Here is a 13,613-nt window from a genome sequence, read left to right on the forward strand (position 1 = left end):
CTGAACTGCGCTGTAAGGGAAGGAACAAAGGAGGGAGTGAAAGAAGAAAGGAAGAAAGAGGGAAGGGATAAAGGAAGGAGTGAAAGAAGAAAGTAAGAAAGAGGGAAGGGATAAAGGAAGGAGTGAAAGAGGAAAGAAAGAGGTGCCGCAGTGGAGGTCTCCAGAATAATTTCGACCACCTGGGGATCTTTAACGTGCACTGACATCGCACAGCACACGGGCGCCTTTTGCGTTCCGCCTCCATCGAAACGCGGCCGCCGCGGTCGGGTTCGCGCCCGGGTACTCCGGCTCAGTAGACGAGCGCCCTAACCACTGAGCCACCGCGGCGGCCACAGATGCAGTATTCCATGATTTCTGGAAATCCATACTGCACTGGTCGGCCGGCTGTCATACAAATCAGTTGTGAGCAGTGCATGTCCATGGATTGTTTACCGCGAGTGTCTGAATTTCACACTCTGTATATCAAGTATCTGCCAACTAGCGACACAAAAAGACCTCCTAATGCCTTTGAGCATGCACACTAAGCAATGGTAAACATACTCTTGTTATAGGTTTACACTCTTCACTAGCTAGCAGGCATGCATCAAAAATGAAACAATTAACAAATAAATAAAAAGTTTCAGAATGAGAGGTATTTCAGGGGTCGCACAGATGTCACGGCAGCCACTTGGGTAACTATAGCTCATGATCAAGACAGTCCGACTGAAATATCAACCTGATCAAAGCTCAATACACTATGCACCATTAAATCACTTTTGGTCAGTGTATTGCTTGCTCAAAATGAGGTAGACATAATACACTTCTTATGTTATAGCAAAAGGACATATTTAATTTGTCCTCTCTGTATGTTTACCTCATAAAACAGTCTGACAATAAGCTCCTGAGAAGGTAAGTAAATAAAGCTAAGATAGTAATAAAGCCAGATAACCACTAAAAGAAACACAGAAGAGCAGCAAAGTAAAGTACAAGCATCACTGACGATGATTGATCGCATTAAAATGGCATAAACAAGTGTGTGTCGCAGTGGTAAGTCGTTAAAATAAAGAATCCAAATGAGAAAACAAGCATCCTGTGCACCGAGTCATCCACAAAAAGTATTTGATCAACAACCCCAGTGTGTGCCTTTTGTTTCTACTTTATCATGTTAAATAAACAAGCAGCCCAACAAATATCTCTGTGTTACAGCAGTACATAATATCAAGCAAAAAGGAAAAAAATGTTAGTTTATTTGCTAGTTTATTCAATATACAGTAGAACTTAGCAATGCTAAACACACACACAGCAAAAATACAGGCATAGTACTCAACTCATATTCGGTAAAGATACGGGCATACTAAAGTAAACCGACTGTAACCCTATTTTGCCTTCCATACAGGACTGTACATTTTTTTCTTCATTTATAGTAAAGACATTTTTAATAAAGAAATAGTTATAGTACAGTTATAGTGACGTCACAGCACATGATCGGTCTGATTCCTAAGGTTCCCCCAAGGCACACTGCTCTGGCACGCTATGCTACATTAAGAACCAGAGAAGGTAGAGATTAATCTGCGTGAAAGACCTGACATGACATCACTAGCAGCAGTCAAGGCATGCTCAGATCAAGCCTAGGATGGAACGTATAACGGCGAAGAGCAACAGGCCAATATACAGACTCAAAAACGGGACAATACCAGCTAGTTACTTTGCCAGTGAGATGCGCTCTTAACCATGGCATTGGCAGTACATTTCGCTAAGTCTGCAATACCCGGGGATCGACAATAGAGGTCAATCAGATCCAAAAAATTGCTCATCGGCTACCAACAATTCAAATCACTTGTGAAAAGTGAGTAACTGCTTCGAAATGTGCCATAACATAAGAAGGTAAATAAATTTCGTTAGCTTCTGCACATAAAATGTAACATTAAAAAATCAGCTTTGCCAAAAAACCTTAATACCTTTGATTGATTCAAAAATGCAATCGAATGCTTAGATCAGATGTGTCAGCACTGTGTTTACTAGAACTCAAACTAGAAGTATACATGACAAAGCCTGTTGCATAGGCACCACTTGTTAAGCTAACATTAAACTATGCTTATGCTGTATGAGGTTGCCATGCAAAAGCCAGCATAAACTGTACTGAAAACAATAAAAAAAACATTTAGCGCTGAAACAGTTTAACAAACCACAACAAACACTATACAGATGCACCAAAACAAATGTCATGCTAGAGACAAGTAATACATTTTGTGTTTTACTGTTTCTTTACACCACTAATGACTGGTAATAAGATCATAGTGGCACTACTAAATTGACAGGTTTTTATATGCACAAGGTACACCAAAGGTTAAGAGGCTCGCAGTAGCTGAGGGCTTCAGATTGATTTCAACCACCTGCGGTCCTGTACCATGCAGGAATATTTTAATCTAACATGCACAAATCACCTAATCACAAAAATGTGTGGCTGCCCTCTATGCATATCTGACAGAATGCAGGCAGATATACTGAACTGTTATTGCATGTAAAAGTCTCTAGCTGCAACAGCGGTGAAAAAAAAAAAAGCCTCAGCACTCTTTTATTAACACTGGTTAAACAGAGTAAAAAAAAAAAAGAGGGACAAGCAGAAAGGTAGACACAGGAGGAGCGCTCTATTTTTGCGCTGTTTTACCAGTATGCATCTTTACCAATTCAACACTTAGCATTGTTTTCTCCTTTTTCAGAATAAAGCAATCCCAAGAAAATGGGGTGCGTGAAATAAATAGAATGTTGCATGCACGCAATTCTGCAAGGTGTTCCCATGAGGCAAAATACAGCTTGCCGGCAAATGCAGTGAAAATTCATGAAAAAGAAAACAATGCAAATAAATGAAAATATTCCATTGTGTACATGCACAGGTATTCAAAAATATCATCACAAAGGAAATAGGAACCACATCTGTTACTAAGTCACCTATTGTTCATTCATCAGAAACACATAATGCAACCTGCCGCCATGAACAACACAAAAGCATGAAGGAATGCCCCAGGACTTCAACAAGAGAAGACAAAGAAAATAGCAGCTGCGACTACATCAAGATCAAGGTCTACATGACCAAATACGCAAAGCAGCAGTCACAAAAGTGAAGCACGCACGCACGCACACACGCACGCACGCACACACACACACACACACACACACACACACACACACACACACACACACAACAAACCAGTGTCAAAGGGCACTCTGCATTTCTTGTGGCTTTCTATGTGATTAGGACAGGTCAGTGCTTTCACATTTATAGCAGCCGTGTATAACTTCTCTCAGCAATGTAGGCAGCATGGAGTTTTAATCGAGTATGATGTGAGAGCACACATATGCACATAGTAAATGGGTGGACAAGCAAAAGCTGTTAGAAAACTTCCAAAATCAGCCTTTCCCATTAGAGATCTATTTCTGGTTTTTCATTATCCGCATGAAAAAACTGGGGGGGGGGGGGGGGGGGGGGGTACTTAAACTCCGCCTTAAGGGTATGACCCGATAGCTTTAATGGGGTGATGCCCATATATGTGAAATTGGTAACTGTCAACTTTGCATTCACAGATCACTGGGAGTCCTCATACCACTCCTGATGTAGTGGTGCAGCAGTTAAGCGATGCGCCACTGCCCTGCAACGGCAGGTGCTGCCACCTGTGGGGCTCGCGAGACCTAGGCTGCTCCTCCCGAGCAACCTCTCACGAACAATCATTAATTTAACTGCCACCTACCACGGTGCGCAGTTTGCTCACAATCATCCTCACGATTGCTCACAATCGTAATGACGCCAAAAGGTCACATGACCTTGGTGGCCCACCTAGGTTGCCGGAACTGCCGGTTACTCCAGCCGCTCCGGCTTCAAGGCTTCAAACGGTCGCCAATGCCACCGACGCCACTGACACTTGTCAATTTTTTCCAACATTGGAGGTACCAACGCTCTCCCATTAAAAGAGGACCATCTTAGACATTGCAGCTTGGTGCGGCAATAAAGCTACAGTAACCCAGCAAAATGCCACATCACTATCAAAGATGCAATGTGACCATGAACGCTTATGTACCAATGGGAACCAGTCGGATATGATACCTTTGAGCAGAAAGGAAAGAATTATTTTGTCACAGTTGTCAATAAAGCAACATTTAGCAAGTGGTCCCTCCTTTCTGCATCATTCTCAATAAGGCTGCAATAATTAGTCACAAAGTACAGGCACATATCTGCTCGATCTGCGACACCACAAGCACACCTGTGATTCATCTCGGTCTACATGCTCCACTGCCACTATCAGCTGGCGAGAGTACCAGCTGTTCTTTTATCCTGTCTCTTCATTGAAGCATTCTAAACTAGTACTCTCACAAAACGCATGTAGTTGTCACTCCACTCCCCCACTGTCTCCTCCCATAGCACATTCAACAACATGCCTCTTTCTTCCATTCATTATGCTCTCCATGGTTCCTGTGTAATGATGCTACAAAGAAACATTGAGAAAACCTTGTCCAGATAACATAGGCACCACTACAGGGCAAATTACACCATGCGATCATTGTCGAATAGCGTGCTCTAAAGCATATCAGACAACAACAAAGCGGTGGTACACAAAAGCAGCACTGCCGAACGTTGGCACAAGATTTCAGCAGTCTACAGAAGAGTGATCCTCGCCGCATGGCGCCTCTTTTCGTGGGACTTCATATTCGTCTTGCGAGCAAATGCCTTGGGGCAGAAGCGGCACTGGAACGGTCTTTCCCCCGTGTGCGTTCGCATGTGCTCAACGAGGGTTACCTTCTGCGTGAAGGCCATAGAACATCGGTTGCACCTGAACGGCTTCTCGCCTGTGTGGATGCGAACGTGCGTCACCAGGTGGGACTTCCCCACAAAGCCCTTGCCACAGTAGCTGCACTTGTACGGGCGTTGTTCGCTCATGTGCGTCCTCCAGTGACGCTCCATGCGGTTCTGAGTTGTGGTGTAGTCGCACACAGTGCAGCGCAACAGCTCCTCCCCTGTGCCGGGGCTTCCATCTCCGAGTGCCAGGTCACACTCGTCATGTACGGCAGTCCAACCTGCACCGTTAAAAGTGGTGCACGTTCACTCAGAAATGAGGCTTAGACCTCTCAGTAACACTGGAAGGTAACTTTGCCCTCAAGAGATAAATCAGTAAGTGCCGCTGAAGTACACTGCAAATGCACTGCTAGGCAAGGCTCGAAAAACTAGCACCAGGAAGATGCAGTCCTGTCACGCTCCTTGTCTGCAGATTTTTTCTTGGGGTAGAGGCTCCATCTTCAAAGGCTTATTAATGATCTGGTATACCACCCACACCCACCACAATGCTCGCTTACGCAAAAACTAAAAACTAAGTCAAAGCCTAAAAAACAATCATGATTGGTTTTCTGCTTTCAGACTAGCCATGAGGTCAACTGCACATGTCAGTCTCTATATGCGATTCGTTATAGGCTTTGTGATCAGTGATTGTCACAGAGATATCAAATACCTTTATCTCACATCGTTAGGACACTGTCGCTATATGCACTCACAGGATAATGAAGTGAAAATATGCAACCAAGAGTAGGTTATGAAACCTGAAAGTGAAGCCAAGTTTGACAGTCACCTATGTGTATTCAAAACACTGAACAAAGGCCAGAGAAAAAAATACAGGAAAACAATGTAACAAAATAGGGGCAAATGAAGGCAAAGATATTTGAGCTACAGCAATAGCCGTGCTGCCTTCGATTGCATAAGAACACCAACTCCAGGGCCTACTGGTTCCAAACAACCACAGATGACACCAGTGCTTACACCTCTGGCTCACTAAGATACTATTTTCATAGGCCACCACAGGCAATTTCGAGTTGTTTGCAGTTATAAGATTTCAGCATAAAAAACACAAGCCAATATTGTTTCAACCCAAGCTACAACATACAAGTAGGCCAACTATCTTGTACACTATGAAAAAATTTAAATGTGCTCAAATGTGAACACTGTGAACACACGAATATTCCATCTAATTACAATGCTCTTCCATTTTGTTGCGTGTGCATGGAAGCTGAAGTACAGGCTACATGTTACGCCATGTAGAAACTCGCTTCATGGCTTGCATTTGTACACAAGATAGCATAGGCCTAGGACAAGCTACTGTAAGGCACAAGACAAAGACACAAGGCAGCATGGTCCAAAGATACTGACACAAGTTGCTGACACATGTCGTTGATGAATGTTTCATGAAGCAATGTCTCTCCTTGCATTCCTCTTCATTTCGTTGTCCTACAGGAGGTATACTCATGAGCAAGTGCTCCTGAGCAAAAGTTAAACCCAATTCATCTTTTGCTGGCGTGTGTTGGCACATGTCTCACTAAGCTTGCCTTCTGGGTGAAAGCCATGGGGCACAGCTGACACTGGAACTGTTTCTCGCCGGTGTGGATGCGGATGTGTTTTTTCAGGTGTCCGGTCTGCCTGAATCTCTTGCCGCAGTAGCTGCACTGGAAGGGTCGCTCGCCAGTGTGCGTCCTCAGGTGCATCTTCATGTTGCCACTGAAAGGCGTGAAGTAGCTGCACACGGGGCAGTGTAGAACTTGCCCTTTGCCCGGCGTGTTTTCTGCGAGCGGCAAGTCGTGGTCATGACGCGTGGCATCCAAGCCTGCACCATGAAAGACAACATACGCTTACCCACATATGAGGTGCGTACCTCTTTTGCAATGGCGGATGTTAGCACTGCCTTTCAGGAGATGAGTAAATGAACACCGAAGATGCTCTTACACTACTCATGTCCATTACGACACTAGTAGACACAGCACTAGCTGAGCTCAGTAAGTCAAGAAAAACACAGTCTTTTTGCTTGAAATTATGCTCATGCGGAAATATCACATTCTAAATTTTACACACTATGCACTCTATGGTCAGTGTTTTGTCGTATGAAAGAAGAAAATGGGGAACATATAATACATTTCGCCTCACATCATAAGGGTTTTGTCATTCAGAAGTCTCATCTGCAAGCATACCTATAAAAAGAGAGAATGAGCAACTCAGAAAATAAGCAACAAAATAATGGAGCAAAACCAAATGCAAATCAAATTAACAGGTCGGTATATATCGTCAAAGTGTCTGCTAAATATAGTCAAAGCATTAGTTGAGGGCAATATAAAAGTTTATCAAAAAGTGTAAATAAAAAATGAAGAACAAAGGCAGAAATCAGAGCTATTAAATATAAAGGCATAGTGCCACAAGAATATCGGGTTACTATTATGTCGCGCACACTAAGTTAGCACTGGCAAATAAGCACACAAGAAATGAATGAACATATAAGACTGACTGTGAAATAATGCAGGGATGACAGGAATGGAAGAGCAGCGTAAAAGCCCCGTGTCTTGAAGACATTAACAGCCAGTCTTCCGCTTCAAACAAACAAGCGCATTGCTACAAACAACTGAGCTAGAAATTTATCTGTTGGCGTATGAATTTAAAACATTATGCAAGTAGAATGGGCTGCTCCACAAAATTTCTACCATCGTAAGTGCAAAAGTGCCATCGCTGAAATAGGCCGCATTCTATCAAAGCAGCCAAGCTCACCTATCAGACTACCGATAACATCGTTCCACCTAACAAGAAACTGCAACGGACCGGTCTCAAGTCTCAACTGCACGTGCACACAGTCCTTTGCAGTAGCCATGGTACTGGAAGCAATCAGACACAACCAGCCTGCAGTAGGCTATTCACATTTAACGCATAACATTCATTGAATGTTAGGTATCTTCACTGTGAATTCTTGCAAGCACTTCCATCACTGAAATACTGCTTCACAAAATGCTCATTCAATACAAAGACAATGCTTCCTTATTACAGCACCAAGCCAAATTCTTTTCAAGTTTTCATTAAAACGACACAGAACAACTCTCTCCGCTTCATACGTTCTAATTATAACTGAACTGGGCGTATAACTGTCATGAAAGCGAGGCTCGAACTGCCACCACTCGCGTATCATCGCAAACTAGTTCACCTTGGATAGACTTTTCTCAAAAATACAGAATTCTTTTTTTTGCAAAACTACGCATTTTTTAACAGTCATTTTTGCCAAATACATCACAAGAGTGGAATCACCTTCCCATACAAGCTGCTGCTAGCACACATACAATTGTGTGAAGATTTCAGCAAGTACACAAGTATACATTATTGCACCATGAGGTACAATGAGTAAATACATTGCATGCTGTGAAAAAAAAAAAAAGCATTTCAATGTGCACTGTCTGCATTGTAAAATGTCTAACCACAGTAAAGCATTAAAATTCTGTCATTTACTTGGAAGCACATCACAAAGCATGAAATGTTCCATGCACAAAAGTAACACACATGCGACATTTATTAAAAATCAGGGACATGGTGCTGAAAATTTGCTCTACACAGTGTAATCGGCCTAAATGCACATCTGCTACCTTAAACATGACGCATACTATGTAAATGCTTGGAATTAAGGAAATCAAACAATGTTTACATTCAGAGGCTGTATTCTGGAAGTGTCCTCTAAGTGGACATGTCTCAATAGGCCTGGATTAAGCTGAGCACATTCCTTTGCTTCAACGAGAAAAAAACATGCCAACACTGCTGTCTCGGAACATGTTAGTTGCATAGAAGCTCCCATTGCCTTAAAAAATTAAGTGCAGATGACCGTGTGTTTCAATAAAAATCAAATCACTGTAAATTGTAAATTGTGAGGTTTTAATGTGCCAAATTGACACCTATGAGGGACACAGTAGCGGAGGGCTCCAGATTAATTGAGGCCACCTGAGGTTCTTTAATGTGCGCTAACATCGCACAGCACATAGACGCCTTTTGCCCCAATCAAAATGCAGCCACTGCGGAAGGGATTAAACCTGGGTTCCCTGGCTAAGTAGCCAACTGCACTAACCACTGAACCACTGTGATGGGTCGTATGCACTGGACTCGTATCAATCGTTCTTGTAGTATTCACTTCGTGTCCCAATTCTTTACTCAATGGCAATTGCAGTTTTAGCTGAGATAATATAACAGCAAAGAAGGATCATCTGTCATCCCACACCTATCACCTCTGTAGGATCTGGGGAGTCAACCAATAGGTATGAACCAGCCGCCACGGTGGCTCAGTGGTTATGGTGCTCGGCTGCTGACCCAAAAAACGCGGGTTCGGTCCCGGCCGCGGCAGCAGAATTTCTTTGGAGGAGAAATTCTAGAGGCCCGTGTACTGTGCGATGTGAGTGCACGTTAAAGAACCCCAGGCGGTCGAAATTTCCGGAGCCCCTCAGTACGGCGTCTCTCATAGCCTGAGTCGCTTTGGGACGTTAAACCCCATAAACCTAACCAAACCAATAGGTACGAACCAAAGTGAGCCCTCCAGAATACGAGCCCGAGACACATTTGTAAATGATCATGTGAAATTTAAATTTCCAAACAGAACGAGAATATTCCCTCCCTAACAGAGAATGAAAGCGCAGTGAACATAACAGTAAGCATTGAAAAGCACCTTTTGCAGCCTGTAAAGGAGCTCACAAAGCTAGCAAAAGCAACAAATAAAACACTTTCACACATCGATGCACTGAGCACTTGCATTTCAATATGAGCATTAAGAGTCTAGCACTAGACGCTTTAAGGGGGACGAGGGTCTTAAAACAGACCTTTTTATTTGTGGCTAGAATGTCATGAAATTTTGCAGACAGATGCGTTTTTCTCTTCTGATTTCAAAAATGTAGTCATAATTGAGCTTATGGTCTTAGATCAAAAGTTATCTTAAATTCTAGAGTGTAATTAGGTAATTTCTTACGCAGCTTTAATGAACTTTCTCAATGCATTTTGTTGCTTTTCATTACATGAATTGACAGCCAGCAAATTCCCATACCCGATGACATTCTTACATTTTTTGTTTAGGCCACGTATAAATAGCAATTTACAATTAGCTTAATGAGTTGCCGTGTAAAATAGTGTGACCTCTTACTCTCGACATAGTATGTCAGGGTGACATGCCTTTAGAGAAAAACGAAGAATGTCATCGGCTATGAAAACTCTCTGGCTATCAATTCATGTAAATAAAGGCAACAAATTGCAATGAGAAAGTTCATTAAAGCTGCGTAAGAAATTACCTAATTACATTCTGGACTTCGTAAGATCTAGGACCACCAGCTCAATTATGATTGCATATTTGGAATCAGGCCGCCGCGGTGGCTCAGTGGTTATGGTGCTCGGCTGCTGACCCGAAAGACGCGGGTTCGATCCCGGCCGCGGCGGCTGGAATTTCTTTGGAGGAGAAATTCTAGAGGCCCGTGTACTGTGCGATGTCAGTGCACGTTAAAGAACCCCAGGTGGTCGAAATTTCCGGCGTCTCTCATAGCCTTAGTCGCTTTGGGACGTTAAACCCCATAAACCTAAACCAACCATATTTGGAATCAGAAGAAAAAAATGCATCTGTGTGCAAAATTTCATGAGATTCTAGCCATAAATAAAAAAGTTAGCTTTAAGAACCTCGTCCCCCCTTAAATAGAAGAAAACTCGGCACTGCTTTCCAGCAGCTTCTGCTTCACCTATCTCGTGTATTCTTTGCACTCTCTCAGCACAACATGCAAAGGCCATGATTTCAACACTACTCGATTCCAGAGCAAATGTTAGGTGTGACTGCACAGTTTCCTGGGGAATTCAGGTACAAGCCTGAAACAAACAAAACACAAAATGTTCACAGCAGTCACTGTCCTCATTAGGAATGTTGCAGGACAAAGGCTCTTCCCAATGGGCTCCAATTATCCTCGACCTGAGCCAGTTGCAGCCAACCTATGTCAGTAAACTTCCCGATAGCATCTCTCCGCTCAACTTCCAGGCACGTTTGGCTCTTGTCTTTGTCATGGTATCCATTCCATTGCCGTAACCCTTTCAGACACACATTATATTTTACTATACAAAGCGGTCTGAAAATTCGTGTGTGTATATTTGAACTCCCTATTTACCAAAAATCAACATGAAGATGCTCAAGTACTTTAGGTATTCATTCACGCTGCACACTTCCACGCTCATAGATATGCGGCATTATTCCTCCATTAAATATTTTCCTTATCACCTGAAGCTGTTTCTGCAAAGAAAGCTCGGCTACAGTGTCCTGTAATAAAACATTCCAATGTGTAAAATAAATAAGTGACAACACCAGAGAGTACTTCATAGGCACGCCATAGAACTTTGCGCCGTGCATCTTTATTTCTCGTTTTCAAAAAGCAATTGATTTTTTTTTTTGGACATGAAATGATCCTGCCATTCTCTCCAGACGAAAGAGTATGAATTGCAGCCAGCATCACTGACTTTGTGAAAGCAGCTATAGACACTTTGAAAAAAAATCTGAAAAGTTAGAGAACCAATTAACCTTTCACTGCATTGCTAGTCCCAATAATGTCAATATTTTCCTTTAAAATTCTGCTAGGTTATTAACTTGCCCCTGTTCCCTAATCCAAGTTACATATCAGTCTCTGAAGGTAGTTGGCTTTGCACAGTTTGGTGCATCATCCTCAATTTATTTCAGTGTTCACTGAAAGAACGGCTGGGCTCACGGCAATAGCTATTACGCTTCCAACAATCTAACTTTTTTACTACAGTGATACATACCAAAAGTGCATGGCAATCGGCCCTAAATTTTTAATTCATCCTTATGCCTGCCCTTTTAAAACTTGGCATGTAGTCTATGCAAAAAGTAACCAGGCTGCATAATTTGCTTCTCAATTGTATAGTAGAGCCCTCACGGCTTCCCTAAAGATCAAAAAAGTTCTCTGAAGGTGGGGACAGGTGTTCTCCTTGCCATACAGAGATTTAGAGCTTGAGGGCTAGCGTTAAAGCTTTAATATATGACTGAGAAGTAAACCATGCAGCCTGGTTACTTTTGGCAAAGACTGTACAAGACTGAGCTCCATGTATGCGAAAAAGTAAGCGACGCGACGACGACGGCTGGCTGTCGCTGCGTCGCCCACTGGCCAAGCTCCATGCGTTGCGACAATGCGAAACAGACGCAAACGTGAAATGGAGAGGACAATCAGTGTTGCTGGCATAATACACCGCAAAGCTGTTTGTGCCTATAACAAGAGTCACATTATTTGCAAGGATTAAAATTTTGGGCAGAAAAATGCAAAATAAAATGTGTTTACAGCTTTGTCATTGCATGTCATTGTCACGGGCGCCGCCATGTTGCCTGAACGTGGGGCGCACACCTGTTTGAACCTCGCGCGCTTTCTGACGTCAACGACGCATACTCGCTAAGCCTAGCAGCACTGCAAACACAGAAGCAGTCTGAAAATCTGGGTTGGTTTATCGCTAAAATTTTGTCGTTGAGGCAAGTTCAGACAAAGCGAAAGCTTCGTGCGAATCTAGTTTGCCGTGAACGTGGGGCACAGCGTAGCGACAACGACGAATCGGTGGTGAAGCAAGAGGCTGAGAGGCCCGGCAAGAGGCCCGGTAGTGACGTACGCTGCCGGATTAGCTGCTATTGGCCAATCGCGCTGGCAACTTTCGGGCGATGAGCGAAATTTTCTGTGAGTGCAGATCCGAGCGACATGACAAGCGACACGGGCATTTTGCTTTGCGCGACGGCGTCGCTCGTCGCTTGCCGCTGTCGCGTTCGCGTGAGTTTTCGCGTACATGGAGTTCAGCCTACATACAAGCCCACCTGAGTAGGTCGGCAGCAAAAAACGCAGCGAACCAAAACAAAGGCGAAGCACCCCACCTGACACTTCCATCCAATGGCATTACTCATCCATGCTGTTACTTGCCTGCCGAGAAAGCTAAAGCACAACCCCAGCACACAGCTAATCAGCCATTTGCAACGTTGGGCCAATTACCTCTGCCGCTTGGGAAGACTTCTACTATTTCCTCCCCCGTAACCCTCCTTATGGCCTGCATTTGTCACAAAGGCGCTGGATAGCATGCGCAGAGTAAACAGGTTACTAGCACCTTTAGCCACTGAACCTGCCCAGCTCTACATTTCATGGTCCTTCAGTAAGTACCCATACGCAAATGTTAGTGGGCAAAGGTGAAGGCCATGAGAAATAGTTGGCATCGTAACAGCTTCTCGCCCAGAGTGGATGCCAACAGATTTCCTCAGCTGTCCAGTCTACCTGAATCTACTTGGCACAGTGTCTGCACTGGAATTGTGGTCCCCAGTGTGTGCCATCAGATGTAGCTGCAAAGCAACATGTTCCAAGTGCAATTTTATAGCAAAGGGCGTTTTACATGCCAAAGGGACACTATGGGAAAAAGAGATGCCACAGTGGATGGCTCTCGTTTTTGACTACCTCTGGGTCAGTTCTGTACAGCAAGGCCATACTCCAATATGAAAAGATAGCCTAACCACTAGTATATGAAGCCACTCTATACGTTAGGCACACAGATGAACTTAAGATAGGGAAAAGAAATCGCCAGTGACCTGCCTGGCAAGAAGCCCTCAGCAACACTTTTATTATTTTTCAGGACCTGTTAGCACCCCAAGGTGATGCAGTCACACACATGGCCTTTAGAATATACGATATCGCCAATGCGGCTCGTTAATAAGTAAAATGCTGCCTGGATGTCACTCTGTAAGGCTTACAGATGGAGCACAGTACAAGTCACCAGCAAGTTGCAGGGAAAATTAAAAAGAAGAGGATGA

At 43.5% G+C, this 13,613-nt stretch overlaps 1 protein-coding gene across 1 annotated transcript; it reads right to left on the reverse strand.

The window, feature by feature from the left end:
* Positions 1–659: 659 nt before the first annotated feature.
* Positions 660–8,731, reverse strand: LOC149336396 (uncharacterized). Its single transcript, XM_089552866.1, has 2 exons — positions 6,167–8,731; positions 660–5,046 (listed from the first exon to the last, which is right to left on the reverse strand). The coding sequence occupies exons 1-2, from the start codon at positions 6,324–6,326 to the stop codon at positions 4,628–4,630; spliced, it is 579 nt and encodes a 192-aa protein (XP_089408992.1). The 5' UTR covers positions 6,327–8,731; the 3' UTR covers positions 660–4,627.
* Positions 8,732–13,613: the final 4,882 nt, after the last annotated feature.

Source organism: Amblyomma mixtum, chromosome 7 (assembly GCF_055824585.1).
Source record: "Amblyomma mixtum isolate Tamu chromosome 7, ASM5582458v1, whole genome shotgun sequence".
NCBI lineage: Eukaryota > Metazoa > Arthropoda > Arachnida > Ixodida > Ixodidae > Amblyomma > Amblyomma mixtum.